This window comes from Numida meleagris, chromosome 16, assembly GCF_002078875.1.
Source record: "Numida meleagris isolate 19003 breed g44 Domestic line chromosome 16, NumMel1.0, whole genome shotgun sequence".
Lineage (NCBI taxonomy): Eukaryota > Metazoa > Chordata > Aves > Galliformes > Numididae > Numida > Numida meleagris.
Window position 1 is genome coordinate 5234211 of NC_034424.1, and position 18167 is coordinate 5252377.

Genomic DNA, 18167 nt, shown 5'->3' on the forward strand with positions numbered 1-18167 from the left:
GCCACGATTGGCTCGCCGGAGGGACGATCGCCACTCTGATTGGCTAGGAGTGCGGAGGGGCGGGGCTTCAACCCTCGTTCAGGGTAGGCTGCGGCGCGGGGGAAGGAGACGCTGCCCTTCCGCGGCCATGGCGCGCGGCGGGGGGAACGGGGCGCCGAGCGGGGCCGTGCGCTTCCGCGTCGCGGTGAGTGGTGTCGGCAGCGCGCGCTCGTGGGGGCCGGGCGGGCAGCACCGCTGTGATGTGGGGGGTTGGAGACGGGGACCCCACCGAGTAGAAGTGGTCCTAGTAGTGGGGGGGGAGGCGCTGGGTGCAGGGACCCTAGGGATGCCCGGGGTGCGGGCGGCTTCGGAGGTCCTGAGCTGCAGGAGGGACCTGGGGCTCGTGAGGGCAAAGGGCACGATGACCCTAGGGATGCCAGGGCTCTGAGCGCCCGGAGGGGTGCGAGGGGCATAGGGGGTGCTCGGGGGCACACGGGTGCAGGGGTTTTGGAGATTGCTCCGGGGATGCGGACAGCCCGGGGAGCTCTGTTTGCAGGGCCCCAGTTTGCTGCAGTGCTGCTGTGGGGCGTCCCGTGGGGAGCATCCGGCCTGGGATGCCCAGAGGAGCAGGGCACTGCTCGAGGTTTAAATGTCTCCGTGTCCTGGTAGGGTCAGCATTGCTTTGTCCTGAAGGACAAGGACAAGCAAGGCTGTGCTGCAGTGCCCAGCGTGGAGGGTTTTCCTTGGCATCACGCTGTGTGTCCCCACTGCCAGGCAGGTGTAGTAACCTGCAGGCTGAACAGTGTCCCCCATGTTCCTTGCACTTTGCTTATCTTTGCTCTGCTCTAGCCAAAATGTTACATTTAACCTTGTTCTGCAAGCTCCTGGCATTCTGGTCCCTTGAGACTGTTGCCAAATGTGGCTCCTTAACGGGGTTGTGCCAGCCCTGGAGGCTGTGGGGTGCAAGGTTGCTGTGAGCAGTGTGGTCAGGTACATGCAGGGGTGATCACGTGGCTTTAAAACATGGGATGGGTTTTGCTTGTCGGTGTGGGAAGGCACCAGAGCCCGGCGTGGCCAGAGCATCGCTACAAATGGGTAAGGGCAGTATTTCCCAGCACGATGCTGTGAAGGCAGGCCTGGCAGGGAGAGCAGGGCTAAAGTGTTTATAACTTTGTGGTGTTTAAAAGACATTTCCCTGGCTTCAATACGTTTTTTTTTTTTTTTTAATTTCTGTCCTTGACATGAAGCAGGCCCCTGCTTCCTAGCTTCCTGCACAGCCAGGGAAGCTCTGCTAAACTCAGGTTGCTTTGAAACCTCTTGGGAGGAACAGCCTTTGCTTAGTGGCTCTTTGCAGTGACAGAGAATCAAGGGTGAGCAGAGTTTCGCTGATTAAGGTGCATACGTGGTTATTTGAAGTAATTATGTTACTTATTTGTATTTTTTTTACACGGGGACTGCCAAAAATTCTGTCCAACCGTGTGCATCCCGTTGTGGAGCATGTAGGAATCTCTGGCACAGCTGCACCTTTTGAGTGCAAGGATGCTGCTGCCACTACAGAGCAGCTTGTGAGCCTTCCCGCACACTTGGGATGAGAAGCAAAAATTGCTGCTATGGATGAGAAGATGCTTTAAAGCTCTCGTTTGGCTCTAGCAGCATTGTGACTCTGAGTGAGCTGGTGTGCTGTTTGTGAAGCGCAGGACAGGGAAGTACAGGCTGCGTGTTCCCTTCACTCACCTGATTTTTTTCCCTCTTCCTTCAGGAGGATTGCTGGATGAAGGCTGGCTCCAGGATGCTGAGCGTGGCATCAGATGAAAGCTGGACTTCCTTGTGAGTGGCTCACACGGCATCCGCAAGTGCCCTTCCCCTTGGTGACTCCTGGCGGTGCCGAGGTCGTCCTTCAGCCATGGCATTTCGAAGGACCGAGGGAATGTCCATCATCCAGGCCTTGGCAATGACTGTGGCGGAGATCCCCGTGTTTGTGTATACAACGTTTGGGCAGGTACAACAAGAGAAAAGTCTTTTCCAGCTGGTTCCTTGGGCTTTGTCTTTGGAGACTGTCTGCCAAGAAAGAAGAATCTGCGTTAGTTGAGAGGAATAGAGGCATGGTGGTGGGGGAACTTGTCAGTTCGTTTGGTTTGCACGTTGAGGCCAGGGAGGTGGGGATGGATTTGTGGTAGGGTGAGAGAAGTGTTTCCACATCACTCTGTGGGAGAACACCTGGGTTCCAACTTTCTTCTCTTCAAAGGCACTGTGTATGTAAAGATTATTTGTATATTTTCCATTTGTAGTAATGCAACATTTGGGATAGTAGAGCTCAGCTACGTACCAGGGTTTCAGAACTGAACTTGGGTAACTCAGGTCTCATCACTGTGGATTTTACGGCTTGTTTTGGCGCTGAGAATTGAGACCAATTTCCTCAGTTCCATCAAATTGATGCTGTGCAGTTTCTCTCCTGTTAAGCGTCAGCCGTGTAGCAGACAATGGGAGGAGTCCTGTGGGTGGGAGGGGAAGTGCCAAGGTACATCTCAGGTATCTTATCTTTACAACTGTTATTAAAAAACATACATATATGTAAAAAGGGTGGTAGACTTTGGTTTTTCATTGTTGCTCTTTTGTATCTTTTGTGTTTAAAGTCTGTCTTCTCTCAGCTGCGGCTCTCTCCAGGCCTACGTAAGGTGCTGTTTGCTACAGCTCTTGGGACAGTTGCCTTGGCTCTTGCAGCTCATCAGCTGAAGCGTCGTCGTCGCCGAAAGAAGCAGATTGCTCCAGAGAAGTGTGGCTTTAAGCCTGGAGGTGTCACAGTGCCCATCCTACCAACCAGAAGGGTCTCTTCTGTGAAGAAAGGTTGGCCTTGCAATAAAAGGCAGTCCCCAAAACCATGTAGCGAGGGAGTAAGGACAATATTGCTAAAATAGTGTTGAAAGAAAGGGGGTGTACAAGCAGCAGTGGGACCGTGGAACGTTCCTGGCAAGTGGGCAGAGAGGAAAGAAAAGTGATTTCTGTGCACTGTCTTGATGCAGAATGGAATTTAAGACCTGAAGCACAGTGCTTTGAACACAGGGTTACTGCTGGAAAGGGAGAGATGCTGAGCTCAAAATCCATGTTATGGGGGGGAAGCGACACTGAGGTTTTCACCAAGGCATGTAGTTCCCATCCCCCTGCCCACACAAAGTCTATGGACTTGTTTTGCCACACCTCCCTGATAATAATGGCCCGGGACACACCATGACCTGGTTGCATATTGATTTTGGTGATGCCGTATGACACCTGCCCTGTGGGTGCTGCGTGCAGCTGCGTCTGCCTGGTGCAGCCTGGAGGGGGTGGTGGCTGAGCTGGGGCTCAGGAGTGTCTGTTGAAGCTCCTGGACCTTGGGCAGCTTCTTCTTCACCTGCTTGTATTGATTTTTCAGGATGAGGCTGACCCAGCTCAGCTAAGCACCATAGGGGGAAAAAAATAAAACAAAAAATGAACAAAAAAAACCCCCCACTTTGAAGCATGCCAAATAACTATGGGAGCAACACTGTGCTAGTGACTGCTATGTCCATGCTCTGCCTAGCCTAAGGGAAGCTGGAGGAGTTTCACCTTGATGCTTTCTATTTGTGCTCGCCTCTTACCATCAAAGGCAACGTGTATTCATTCCTCAGCCTCAGGTCCCCTTTATAACAGCTTGCTTTGTGCCTAGGAGCAAAATAGAGCATAAAGGAGATCTGGCTCGTTTCTAGGTATTGGATGCTGCCTTGCCTATCTGCAGTCACGCTTGACAGGGCGATGTTCCCCTCCTTAAACTACAGCTGTAGTGAATCTCTTTTGCTTTGTACCAGGTTTTCCTGTGACTGCTGTAGTTTCTTACAGGGACTGCACTTTCTGTAGCTTGCAGGGTTCTCATGCCCAGCAGCACTTGCTGTGACAGGAGAGTCTGTCTCCATCCTCTGCATGCACAGGCCATCAGGTCTAAAATCCTGTTTTTGTGTGACCTCAACTTCAGGATACTCCAGCAAGAGAGTCCAGAGTCCCAGCAGCAAGAGCAATGACACGCTCAGCGGGATCTCCTCCATCGAGCCCAGCAAACATTCCAGTTCCTCCCACAGCCTTGCCTCGGTAAGGACCTTCTCAGAAGGGTTGAGAGAAGCATGGGTGAGAGATGAGTGCATCCCCATACAACAAGATCACCAAGTGCATGGGCCTGTGCTGGCAGATGGACAATGCCAAGATTCCTGGAGTAGAAGAGGTTACAGTGTAATTGGAGGGCAGGCTTGGTGTAATTTAACGGTGATGGTCTGGAGCTGTCTGGGACAGGCATGCCTGGAATCAGAGCAGTGTTTTCCTGTGGCCAGGAGCCCCAGGGTCTCTCCCATGTCTCTGGCCAGTGAGAGGCTGTAGGAGGGACTTGTGTGTTGAATGTGGTCATGACTCCTTGAGGCTCGCTGTGCTGCCCTGCAGGAGCAAAGATGAGCTGTAGCTGGGTCTTGCACCTCGTTTCCTTCTGTAGTGGGATGTTAGGTGGGCCAACAGCCCTTGTGTCATTGCAGCCCTTCTGCCTCTATACAGACTGCTCAAGGTTGTTTGATTTTTTTTTTTTTTAAAACCACATTAACTACCAAACCCAGGTAATTCTGTTAATGAAACGGCGCAGGCTGGGAACATGGCCTGGTAGTTCTATGTCCTTCAAAGCAGAAGCTGTCACTGCTTATATCCACCTCTTGTGAGACCAAAGGCAGAAACACTGGGGAACGTTTGTGGCTTCAGGGCCTGTTTTATGTCCCCACTGCTCAAAGCCTACTTGGAGCAACAGGAGGCACAAGTGAGCAGCAGCTTCCAACACTGTGACGTGCCACAAAACCCCTTCTTGGCATCAGCTGCAGGAACACTTATGCTTGGTGTTTCGTTAGCAGCGCTAGGGAAGGAAGGGGGAAAAATCATCTAGCCACAGAGTGCAGGTATTGTGTTATTTTTAGCATGCTCTGACATTGAAAGAACCAGAAAGCTGACAAAAATTTGTGCTGGACAAAGTGTGTCTCCAGCAGGCGGCAGTGCTGGCACGGTGCTGGGTGTGCTGTCTGTTTTCCCCTGGTGATTGGGACAGGATGGGATGCTTCGAGTCCAGCCCTGGCCTCTTTCCCCTTCATGGACTCACATCCATTCAATTCCCCTGTGGCTTCTCCCTTCCCACAGATGCTGTCCAAGTTTTGTATTGCTGAAGGCTGTTTCTCTTGACATAAAACTATCTAAATTCTTTTTTTTCCACTGCTGGTAGTTGGGTAACGATATCCACGCAGAAAAATGTGTTCCAATACCCCTTCACTGTGTGGGAGCTGAGCTTCTGTGATGTTGTCCTCATTGCTTTTATGTTACGTGATGGGAGAGCAGCTCATCCTTCACACAGCTGCAGGTTCTGCCTGCTGTCTTGTCTGGTTTCCTGAGCTTTGCGACTTAGTTAATAAGTCAGCAGCAGCAGTGAATTGCTCTTTGCAGTCCTGGCTCTCAAAGTGATTTATTACCGCTCCACAGAGATGAATCAATGAGGGCATGGCAAGAACTATCTATCAGCTTTATTGTAGCGTTTTTTTCTAGCATCAGGCTCACATTTGGGCATTTTATCTAAGTCATCTGAAGAAAACTGTGAAAATACCGATCCCTGACTTTATCTGAACCCAGCACTTTGTTTTGTCAGACTTCAGAAGATGCTTATGCACAGGGGTGAAACTTGAGCAATCTGACAATTTGCATTGTGGATCTTAGTGCTCAGCCCTCCCATGACAAGGTTTAATTACAAAGAAAGAGATGGAATTTCCCTTGCCCAAATCTCCCAGCTGTATTTTAGCTGACAATCTGCTGCTTTCTTTTGCTTTTTTTTTTTTTTTGGATTGTGGTTACTTCTCCCACTTCCAATGTTGTTTTGTACAGAAAGTTGGGGCTGACACAAATTTCATATCAAAATGCTTGTGCTGTTGTAGTGGCTGCTTTGAAGCTTTCTCAGGCTGTTGCCTCCATAAGTGCTCTCCTACTTGTGCTCATAGTTGCACACCTCCCTGTTTCCTAATGAAGCTTCACTGTCAGTTGGTGGGGAAGGTATTTCCTACATGAATTTATGTGCTTTCAAAGACACTGTTGTGGTACCAGGTGGCAAAGGACAGGACTTGTTCCCCCCCCTCTTAACAGCTCTTGGCAGCTGGCAGCATGGTGTGAACCTCCATGGGGAGGGGCTGGTAACTGTTCAGACCACCCCTTCCAAGGTAGAGGGGTCTTAATGCGAACCCTCCTGGAGAGATTTCAAAAGGTATTTGGTGTTTTCTGCTCCCTTCCTGCAGATGGTAGCTGTGAACTCTTCGAGTCCAACACCAGCATCAGCAGGGATGTGGGAGGCCCAGGCAATGGGAGATGGCGGAACCATCGGTGATTCCAGTGCAGAAAGCCTCTATGTTCAAGGTAAACAAACACAGGAGTTAACATCACCCTGTGGGGGTTGTTTATCATGGGAAGAGCAAAAATAAGGTGTGAAGAGAGCATCAGCAGCTCCGTGTGGATGCACCTTTGTGCTCTGTTAGCAAGCTTTCTCCCATCCTTGACTTGAACTCCGTCACCTGTCGGTTACAAGACCTCAGAGCTTTCTTTGGTTGTGCTGCCAGGGATGGAGCTGTTTGAGGAGGCCCTGCAGAAGTGGGAACAGGCGCTGACCATCAGGCAGCGGGACAGTGCTAGTTCCAGCACTCCTGTGCCCTGGGACAGCAAGAAACACCAAGAGAACTTGTCTGAGAATGCCTCAGAGGTAGGTCCCCACTTTTCCCTTGCATTTGACAGCTGGGAAACATGCCAAAAGGCCAGACAGAATGCTAGTAGAAGGAACTAATAGGATAGAAGAACAGCAAACTGAGGGCAGAGCTGGGGCAGACTGTTTAAGAGCTGTCTACATCTGTGGCTTCCTTATGCAGTGTGAGTGGGTGATTTTTTAATTTTTTAATTTTTTTCTTTCTATTAAGTCTCTCCCCCTCATTGCTCAGCTTTTCTGCCCACCTTCCAGATCATGTCAGTCACTGTCATGCAAGTGCTCAAGCAGCAGAGACTGCGGTAGGAAAAGGCTGTAACAAATGCAGCGCCTGAGAGGAAGAAAGAGCTTTTTGCCTGGCAGTTTTGTGTCTGTAACTCTTTAACTCATTGAAAGTACAGATCTTGGTCATCACTCTCACTTCCTAGGGAGGTGTGTGGAGAAGCAGGATGCAGCTGCCTGTGTGTATTAATGACTAGAGCAAAGTAGGTGCTAAGAATGTCTCTGTTCACAGAGCAAGTGGAGCGGGGAGATGTGTAACTTGTTCCACCTACAGAACAAGTATTTTAGGACAAAATCTTGTCTTGGACCTGGTGACTATGCTGGACAGACCTCTGATAAAAGAGGAGATCCAAACTAGGAAGGCTCCATGATGACTGACTACAAAGCTAAACAGAGCGGCTGTAGCTCAGGGTTGTGAAAGGAGCTAAACTCCCAACTCTCCAGGAGTTCTCAATGGCAAGACGTGTTTTAAGGCTCTGATAAATAGGGCCTAGTGTAGTACGTGTATTGGATACTTGCCTTCTGTAGTGGGTATTTATGCAAGTCATACCTGGATTCTTGCTGTCACTTTCTGAAGTGTCCTATAGAATCATAGAATGGCTTGGGTTGGAAGGGACCCCAAGGATCATCAAGTTCTACCTCCCTGCCACAGGCAAGGCCACCAACCTCCATAGTGTTTCTGCAAACAAATTCAACAGTTAATTTATTATCAGAATACATCCTGTGCTTCTTGTTAATGCTTCTGTGTACTGGGTGACATACTCATGCAGACACAGGGCATGAAGGCAAGATGCTGTGTCTTATTTTTCTCCTTCCTTTTTTTCCTTCCTGTGCTTACAGCAAGCTTTGCTTGAGCCCAGCACCTTATTCCAAGGACTCTTACACTGTTATCCAGTTCTGGAGACACTTTTGGATACACATATCAGATTCTCTGATCTATGACTTCAGCCTAATTTCAAGTGGGAATCACAAGTCAGGAGAGTTAAGTGATCTGTAACTTGTAAAAAAAAAATACCTGTTTCTCTGGATAGCAGAGTAAAGTTCTTTGTTTTTTAACACAAATACAAAATTGTGAAGCTAAAAATGCCAGAAGATTTGAATAGGCTGTATAGAAGTGTTCCTCCCCTTACAATATTAGCTGTATTGTAGGACTGAGTTCTCTCTCTCTCTCTCTCCCCCTCTCTCTCTCACGCATAATGTAATCTGTAAATCCTATGACATTAATGTTCAAGGAGGAGTCCCAGAAAAGGGAGTTTGCTGAGAAGCTGGAGTCCCTCTTGCACAGAGCGTACCACCTCCAGGAAGAGTTTGGATCTTCACTTCCATCAGACAGCATGCTGCTGGATCTGGGTGAGACGGGTTTGAAATACATTAGTTAGACAATTTTTCTTTGTTTTTCTTTTCCACAAGCAAAGCAATGGAGTGTTGGCAAAATGCTCCTATGAGGGTGGGAGAGAGAGCACAGTGACTGTAGGAGGAATAGTAGTCTGTAAACTCCAACATGTGCAGCTTCTTTTTCTCCTCCAGAGAAGACTTTAATGCTTCCATTGACGGATGGGTCGTTACGGCTTCGCACAGATGATGAAGACAGCTCAATTTCTGAGGACTCCTTCTTCTCTGCAGCAGAGGTAACTTAAGTTCCTGTTGTGCATATCAGACCAGCTGCTTGGAGGAAAGCCACGAAGACAGTGGAGCCAATCACATCTTAATAGAGGAAGATAATAAAACATGGAGCAGCAGCCCCAGGCTGGATAGATGTTAGGAAAAACTTTTTCATTAGGGCGATGGCGCAGCCCTCCCCAGGAAGCTCAGGAAATCTCATTACGTGGAGGCTTTCAAGGCTTGCCCAGAACGAACCATAACTGACCTGGTTTAGTGTGGGTAACCATTCTACCTCAAATGGGAGGATGGACATCCTTTTCAACTAACACTTGCAGGTCATCTTCCAATGTACTGTAGAAAATGGGCTAAAACAGCTAGGAAAATACTGTATATCTAATGTAATGTGGCTTGGTTATGTATTTTTAGGGAATATAGAGCTGTGTCAGAGCTGAGAAAGCTTTGAAACTGGTGGGAAAGGAAATACCTTTGCATGAAATAATTGGGACTGACAAAAGTTTGCCAGTTAAAGAAGGAATGTCTTGCTTGTGTGCAGTCCCCAAGTATTTACAAATATTTAATGAGAACATTTGTTTTTTTCCCATGCTTCTTGCCACCTTTACAGCTCTTTGACTCCCTTCACTTTGAGGAAATACCATTCCATCTATCAAAGCCAGTAGCAGCATATGAAGAAGCCCTGCAGTTAGTGAAAGAAGGGAAGGTTGCATGCCGGACGTTGAGGTGACGTGCCATCTGGAGTCATGGATTCTTGTGTCAGGGCTCCCTTGAGCAATGTGAACGCGTTATTTACCTTTGAACAGCCCTATCAAAAGAATAACCCTTTGGGGCAGGAAACTCCTAGCATCTCTGTTGCTTGTTTGGATTTCCCAGGGAACTCTCTCTAGATTTTAGGTGCATGGTAAGAAAGGATATTATCCCAGGAAATTAATAATGAGAAGTGTAACTGTTCTGTGTGGCTGGCTTGCACAGTTCTATGCTGTGACAGCCTTTGCAGAGGTGCTGTGGTCCTCCAGGGAGCTACACAAAGGAAACATGTTGTTACCTTTGACTAGACGGAGCATAGGATTTTTTTCTTAGGAGAGCATAGTTGTTAGGGTCACAGATATTAGGAGAACTGAAATTTACACAGTCATTGCCTTTTCCCTCTAGGACAGAGCTCCTTGGCTGCTACAGTGACCAGGATTTCCTTGCAAAGCTGCATTGTGTCAGGCAGGCCTTCAAGGTGAGAATGGTTCAGTGAAGGAGCGTGAGGCTGGCTGTCCTCGTGGTTCCTGCATTCCCATGGCACACTGCCTCCAGCAGCATCTTCTTCTCCTACATCCATGTAGGACTGAAGTCTTTTCCCTCTAGAGCAAGTTAGAACAGAAACAGTCCAAGCTTCTGTTACTTAACTTTGTAATCACGATCAATTTGATTTGGAGAGAAATAAGTATCCCCTAGTGCCCACGCTGAGCTCGAGTGGTGATTACCTGGCCTCTTTGCTGATCTAGTGTTGGGATGTGAAAGTTTGGGAATTCCACAGCTGGCCAGAAGCTGTCACTCTCACTCATGGAGACTTCTTTTGTTCCCTTTGCAGGAGCTGCTGGAGGATGAAAGCAATCAGCTGTTTTTTGGAGAGGTTGGGAAGCAAATGGTGATAGGACTGATGACAAAGGCTGAAAAGGTAAGAAGCTTGAAAGCGGCTTAATTCTCTTATGAGCTCAGGGACACTTGTTCCTTCAGTGCAGTAGACAAATTAAGGACTATGAAATGAGAAAACTTCATCTGTATGCACGTGACCACTGTGAAAAATAAAATGCCAATGTTTTTAATTTTGTTCAGCCACATTTTCTTGAAGGAGGCTCTCTGCAGCTCCTGTCCACCGTTTGACACTGTGCCTCATTACAGAGAGAGCAGAAGGTACAGAGTGCATCATAGGAAGATGGAAAGAATACAGGAAAGGGAAATGATAATCAAACCTTTGCATCAACCACATCATCTCCCAGACACAGACACTTGCACGGTGTTAGTCATACTGGACTTGGTTTGTGTACAGGTGTCTCTAACCACTTCCTTGAAGACAGCTTTAAGTCACAGCTGAGCCTGGGGCTGTCCATGCCTCCCACAAAAAAAATTACTTCTGTACAAAGTGTGTTTTGACTGAAAAATCCAGCCAGTGGCATGTGTTGATGTTTGTTAGTTCGAAATAGAGAAGTCAGCCTTTGGTATCATGTGTCCACAAGTGCTGTACCTTCTGAAGTGTTTTTTCTCCACTTTTCCAGAATCCCAAAGCTTTTCTGGAAAGCTACGAGGAGATGCTTCATTATGCACTGAAGCCAGAGACCTGGCCGACCACACAGCAGGAGCTGGAGGGAAGAGGGGTTGGTAAAGACATTCTCTCTAGAAGTTGGAGAGGAACTGGAGAGTAATGGATATGTAGGAACAGCCCAGGAGTGAATGAATGGCTGCTGAGATACAATTATTTTGCAATTGTACGTTGTGGGGGAGGGTAGGGGGAAAACTGACTGGGTGTTTAAGCTTCATAGCAAATCTTGCTTTCAGCAATGTCAGCACTATTGTGTTTAAAAAGTAAAAATAACGGAAAAAAACAGCCCTCTTTCTAGAGGGCACAAGCTAATGTGTGCAGCTTGAAGATTTGCTTGCTCTTTTGGCTTTTCCTGGACTTCTTTTGGAGTTTTCCTGGACTCAGGAATTGGAAGCCCCTTGAGGGCTCAGGAATTGGAACCCAGCTGAGTCCTCCTACATTGGTGGCAAACTTCTGTTCATTGTTTTGTTGTTTCAAAGTCCATCTCTTTTTTTTTTTTTTTTTTTTTTTTGTAAACCTGTTTCCTTTACAGACTGTTCTGCTCTCTGACAGGTGGTGTGCATGAGTTTCTTTGATATTGTGCTGGACTTTATCCTCATGGATGCTTTTGAGGATCTGGAGAATCCACCCTCCTCTGTGCTGGCTGTGCTGCGCAACCGTTGGCTCTCGGACAGCTTCAAGGAGACGGTGCGTTAACCAGGCAGTCCTTGTGTCCAGCAGTGCAAAAGCTGGAAGAGACTATCTATCACCTTGACTGGCCTGGCTGAACTGTGTTTTCTCTTTAGAAAAACCATGCTTTCTTGAGATTCTGAACAGCAGCCTTCTAGTACATGTAAATCTTTCAACAGCTGTCTGCTTACAGTCTGTATTCTGGGCCATGTGGCAGCTATGCCAGATTGTATTAGTGATCTTCAAAAACACTTTGGTTTGTCTAGAATGGATCTGTAGTGGCCAAACCTGCTTCCAGCTCATAGAGATTTTTCCTAACTAATTTTAGAGTTGTTGGCACGAAAAGGTGACTGCTTTGGTATTTTGATGGCAATGTGTTGGCAGGCTGTTTTCTTCAGAAGAGAAATCTCAGCAAATTATGGTCTCTCTGTTAATCGTAGGCCCTAGCAACTGCCTGCTGGTCTGTTCTGAAAGCAAAAAGGAGGCTTCTAATGGTAAGCAAAATTAATGAACAGGGAAAGAATCAAATGCATTTGAAACTGAAAAGGTATCGCCAAGATCTTGGTGAAATACAAAATCTTTGTGGTATAAGAATGAACTAAACTGCATTCTCTCAGCTTTAGAGTGCTGGGGTCCTGCTGTCATTTGTTCCAGTGCAACACCAGTGTGTTACTGTTGTGAGTGTATTCTCACTTTTTCTTAACGAGAGGATTCAGAGGACAATGTTCTCCATCTGGTATTCCCTCTCCTAGCTCACAGTACCATAGGAATGGTCTCAGTTGCTCTTCGAACTGTAGTTTGCCTGTTGGGGGTGCAATGAGAGGGCTCACGTGCTCTCCTACCTCCCAGTGCTGACCACTGGCTACCTTGTACTTCATGCGTTTCCCTTAAACCTGTGGCTTCTTTAAGTACTGCAGCAGATGAGTTTGAGGACCTGGAGAACAGGAAGCTGCAACTTCACAATCCTACTTCTACCACAGGGACTGTGGCCTCTGGCAAGTGTCCAGCTCCTAGCCCACAGCTAGCTGGTATGACTGGGTTTGCCTTGTGAGATGATACAACGAGTAATGAGTACATTGGAAGCTGTATTGTCATACAGAATTTCCATCTTGGGTATCTGGAATTTTTTATGCCTTTTCCTGGCTTAGTCTGGAGATTACAAGTAGGGTTGGTAAAGACTGCCTGATGGTCGCCTTCCATTTCCTTATATTTATTTTTCTCCTGAAAGAATAGCTTAGAAACAAAAAGATAGAAAGCTCAAGTCATCCTTCAAGAAATCTGATGGGTAACTGTAATTCTGAAGGAAGAGATGTTCTTAAGCAGCTCTTCAGTTACTGAAGCACAGTGCTTTCTGGAATGAATTTCGGTAGTTGATATGGAATGAGCTGCTAATTCTGTCTGAGAACTGAGACCTACCAATTTTTCCCTTCCTCGTGGCAGGTACCAGATGGCTTTATCTCTCACTTCTACTCCGTATCGGAGCATGTCAGTCCTGTTCTAGCCTTTGGTTTTCTGGGGCCCAAACAGCAGCTCGCTGAAGTCTGCAGTTTCTTCAAGGTAAGATGGCTTTCCTATGCCTGGTGTCCTATACCTGTTTCCTATACCTGGGAGTCCTGCAGTCTTCTAGCTGAAAGCTACACGTGTGCTTTTGATGGCTGGCTTTGACTGACATGGTATTAGACATCGTATTCTATACAAGAGCCTTCTAAAAAATCACTGGTTTCTGAGAAGCAGATTTCTGAATTCAGATTGATGAGAATTCCCAACATGATTGACCATGACTGACAGCAACAAGATGTGTGGTTAAATCAATTTATATCATCACTACTGGAAAAGATTAAAGGTGCATATGTTGAAAGAATATGTTGTCTCAGTGCATGTGATGATAAAAGTTACATACTTGGTCTTAAAGTCTGCGGATAAAATCACGAGGTGCCGATGCTGCAACCATTAAATGCTTCTATAGTTATTGCTGTGGACATCGGCATTTCTTTAATGACTTTAGGAGCTCTGCTGTCCTGTTTCAGGGGCACGAGGGGAGTTAGTCACAAAAGTGATACCCAGCCTGAAGCAGATCTCTGCTTGATAGCAGGCATACGCAATTCCTTATGGGATAGGTGGTACTGGAAGGTGTGAGAGAAGGTCTTCTTACTGCAAAACTTCCTCTTATCTTTGCAGCACCAGATAGTACAATATCTGAAGGACATGTTTGATCTGGACAATGTGAGATACACAACAGTGCAGCTGCTGGCAGAAGATATTTTGCAGCTGTCACGGCGGCGCAGTGAGATCCTGTTGGGATATCTAAGCACGGAGAGCTCTCCTGAGATGAATGGCACACTTCCCATTGAAAATGAGCCACTGAAGGAGCTCATCTGATGGCAATCAGAGGAGGAAAACAGTTTTGTACAAGGACTTGTTTCCTCACAGATTTGGATAAAACTACCTGCAGTGGTCAGTGGTGTGGCCACAAGACTATCTCAACACACGGCAACCTGGTGGGACCTTCTGCTTTTTGTAGCCAGTACTGTTTGCTGGGATGGATCCAGGACCACTTGCCAGATTAATGGTTTGAATTTTGTCTTTGTTTCACCCTTCTGTACCTTTTATTATTTGTAATGTGTCAGATAAATCATGAACTGCACAGGCTGAGATTTTTGCCCTGTTCTCTAGAATAGGGCAACCCCTGTACCTGTTTGGCCTATGTGTTATCTGACAGATGGTTCCTGACATTTATGATTGTGCTGGAGGAGCAGGAACATCACTGGTAAATTCTCCACTTGACCCTTAGCTTCTCAAAGAGGTTTATTTTGCTTTGGGATTTTTATTATTGTTATTTCTCTGCTGTGTTTCTACAGACATTACTGCTGATTTTACTTCACGTATTTTAACACATGCAATGTGACTAGCAATTTTTTTTTTTCCCCAGGGAGGAAGAAGTAGTTCTGTAAAGCACTGAAGTAAAAGGCAGACTTTTATAACCAATCTGAAACTCTAAGGAAGCTGGTCTGTTCCCTCCATGTTGCTGTTCTTAGCAGGCCAGATGACTTGCTGTGCTGTGGTCATCTTTCCTTAGGGATTGCTGAGGTCTGTGTTTGCCTTAAAGGCAAGCTATTGTGAGGAGGGGGTGGATCTGCATCCTGCCTATGCACGCACACAGTCTTTAACATCCATCAAAGTGCCTTGCTGTATTTCAGAATTAGCCAGCAGCAGTTCTTGCTAGGTAAGAGGAGTGCAGTGTGACGTACACAAGCAGAGGGAACCGGTGTAGCATGGTGCCTGTTCCTATTACGCACAAGGCCAGAAGACAGGTGGATGTTGGATGTGATATACTGAACAGACTGTGCAGGTACTTGGAGAACTGGGATCAAGCTGCTAGAGAGGAAACATTTTTTTTTATACTTTGTTTATCCTAAGAAACACAATATAGTTTTGGTTATATAGCAAATGCATGTGTATATAGTGCTGAGGTGGGCTCTTCTCATGTGATGTGATACTGACTGCACAGCTGGTACCTGAAGTCTGGCTGCATCATGCTCTGCATAGGAGATTAGGTTAGGAAAGCAGCATTTGAGTGTGCCGGACTTGAGAAATTCATGGGTTTTGTGCAAGGCTTGCAGTGATGAACTGAGTCCGCTGTGACTGTAACGCCGCAGATGAAGGCTGAAGGTGCAGCCTGTCCTTCCTCCTGTTTCTGTCCACATATGGCTGAGCCCAGGCTCAGAGTGAGAGGAAAATGGAGACTTTAACAAAAACAAAAGCTTTGTTGTTGTTTTTTTTCCCCTTGATTTGTTATCACTTATGTCTGTCCCAGGTAGAAGTGCACGTTTTACCTAGATATAGTTCGGTTTTTTTTGGGGGGGCAGAGGGGAAGAATTGGGGATTCTTATAATGTAAGAACCTGGAGTTTCCATAGGAATGGAAAATCAGTATGTGGACTTGGAGAATAAAATTTTTCTTCTGCTTCAGAAACCTAACGTGGATTCTGCTGTTAAAAGCAGGAACTAAGCAGGGAAAAAGTAAACAGGAGGATGTAGAAGGCATAAATAATGCTCCCAGGATGCTTGCAAGAGGGCAAGAGTAGAGCACGTAACATCTGTTCTGTAAGCACATCAGACTGATGTGGCTTATCCTGGAGACAAGATTAATGCAATAAACAGGACAACATTGAAGCAGAAGTAAGGAGCAGCTGACCTGAGTGAGGCTGCATTAAATAAACTGTTATGGGAAGGATTTAAGAGAGCAAATGAAACTAGGAAAGGTCTCTGAGGTGTCTTGCTTCTGGCAGAATATACTGTGAGGAAACAGAGGATGCTGCGTTAGTGTGACGCACCTGTTATATGTAAATGTGATATGAATGTATGTTAAATTCTGGAAGCAAGTTACTTTGCCAAAAAAAAAAAACCAACTTTAGTGCTTTATGCTCTTGTTTGGCAGGTTGATAACGGAGTAACTTCAGCAGCTTGGTATAGTGGTTAAAAGATGCTAAAACGTTTAGTTTAATGTAATAAGATGGACTGTAAATTTAAACAATCAGTGCTGTTCATTTCAGATTTTGTGTTTTATGTTTATTTATTTACTACTTCGGGTGCCTTTAGGCCTTGGTGCTTGGGGCAGCCTGCCTGCTTTGTGCATGGATGAGACCACTGGTGGCTCACATCACAGGGGAGGACACTACAGCAGGGTCCTTATGAAGCAAATGCAAACTTGCGTTGTAGCTTCTTAAGCTATGAAATTATAAATTCCTAATCAATGACATGGAAGAAAGATAGAATAAAAGTGTACTAAAACTCTTGCTTAGCCCTTATTCCAAGTGGGATATGCTGCCCTTGCAGGGAAGGTAAAGATGGAAGTTCCTCAAGAACATCTGCAGCTCTTTGAAGCTTGAGTTCTTCCCCTCCACCCGCCAACACTAAATCGTTCCTGCTCGAGCCAAGTACGTCTGCTGAGACAAGCTGTTTTTCCTGGGGAGAATGCTACGCTTTCCTACATCTCTCCCCCTCCCCCCCCCCATTCCATTACTGCCCGATCCGTGTAGCTTTGGAGCAAATGCAAGATTCTTGCCACCTCTAGGTGGTACTGCTGAGACCAGTGGGTTCAGAGAAGGAAGCTCTGCCTTCAGTTCCTTTTGGATGTAAGCTCGAGCAGGTGCTCGGGCTGCTTCCACTGATCCCTTCTAGAGCAGGGCTTGGCTGAAATGGCAGCCACCTCATCCTCATCTGCTTCGCAGGGCACAGCAAAAGGTTGTGCCTGAGCAGCTGTCTGCCCTCCAGCTTTGTAAGGGAACAGCACAACAACTTTTCCCCTAGCATACTGTGTTTAGCAGAGGAATCCTTCAGTATTAGTAGTAGATGAGATACGTATTTGGGTAGATATCAAGAGATAAGATATTTGCCTCTTTTATAAGGAACCCTTATTCTCAAGGGGTTAGATCATTCTCTGCTGACACTTGTAAGATTTGAAATGGCTTAGCAGCTATGAAGTAAAATCCTTTACTAGTTTCTGATACTTAAACAGATTTTCAAATATGCATGACTTTCAATTTTTACATGGAAGTTGTAACAAGCTTCACTAGCACTTAAAGTATGTACTCAGTACTTCAGTATGTATGTACTAAACTGAATGGCTCTAGGAGGGTCTCTATGAGCTCTAAAGCAAAAGCATATTAAAAATGGAGGATAAATCTGCCTTGTTTTATGTACAAGATCAGTGTGGCTTTGAAAAGCATGACTTGCGCTGTCTTATATAAGGATGTGGGAAAAGCAGGATTTTATTTACCCCTCTTCAGTTGAAAGTTCTTCTGCCATATCTGAAACTAATGAATGTAAACTTGTGCCTATTTTTTTTTCTTGATGTCCTAAAGGTGTAAATATCCGTGTTTTGCTTCTTCCTTTATTTCTTTGTGGCTATTTTTTTCCCTAATACCTCTAATCTTAGGATGTGGGCATTACAAGTGAAATAAGTCAAATAAAACTTTCCTTCATGATCTTGGTTTTTGTTCTTGAACTACCTAGAGAAACCTGCTAGCAACTGGTATTTGGTTTCCACCTGGCAGTTGTGGTGACACTCTTCACGTGAGAGTGATAGATAGTATGAAGCAAAGTTCCTTTGTCCTAGAGTCAAAATGCTGAAGTTATAGCAAGTAAACTCTAATGGTTTTGTTTGTATGAAGTTCTACTCAATATGAGCCCTGAGATCAAGTGAGCTATAAAATAAACATGATAGCTCACTGTACTTCAGCAGTGGGTGAAAACTCTGGGGTTTCATTTTTCAGACTTTTTCCCTGGTGGTTTGATTGTGTTTAGGTGTGATGTGTGTAGGCTGGTGGGCTGTCATAGTGACAACAGATATCTCAGTAAGGAGCAGAATCTCTTAGACACCGTCCAAGTTCTTATAGTATCCTTATCAGTCTCCCAACCTATGTGAAAGAAAACCACAGTAAAGAGTGCGGGCTGATATCAGAGATGACCATCTGCCGAGCTAATGCAGGAAACTCATCTTATTCCTCTGAAGCAATTACAATGTGTTTAAATACTTTCCAAATGACAT

At 46.1% G+C, this 18167-nt stretch overlaps 1 protein-coding gene across 4 annotated transcripts; it reads left to right on the forward strand.

The window, feature by feature from the left end:
* Window positions 41-17604, forward strand: MIGA2 (mitoguardin 2). Of its 4 annotated transcripts, XM_021414340.1 has the most exons (17): window positions 41-184; window positions 1739-1978; window positions 2362-2508; window positions 2613-2823; window positions 3965-4077; window positions 6288-6405; window positions 6606-6745; window positions 8257-8374; window positions 8552-8652; window positions 9249-9364; window positions 9794-9866; window positions 10221-10307; window positions 10906-11004; window positions 11502-11636; window positions 12059-12112; window positions 13059-13175; window positions 13797-17604. In XM_021414340.1, exons 2-17 carry the CDS (start codon window positions 1883-1885, stop codon window positions 13995-13997), a joined length of 1926 nt encoding a protein of 641 aa, XP_021270015.1. In that variant the 5' UTR covers window positions 41-184; window positions 1739-1882; the 3' UTR covers window positions 13998-17604. The 4 variants fall into 4 exon arrangements, 3 of the variants coding, with proteins under 3 accessions (XP_021270015.1, XP_021270016.1, XP_021270017.1); XM_021414341.1 differs by lacking the exon at window positions 2362-2508; XM_021414342.1 differs by lacking the exon at window positions 2362-2508 and having other exon boundaries at window positions 2628-2823.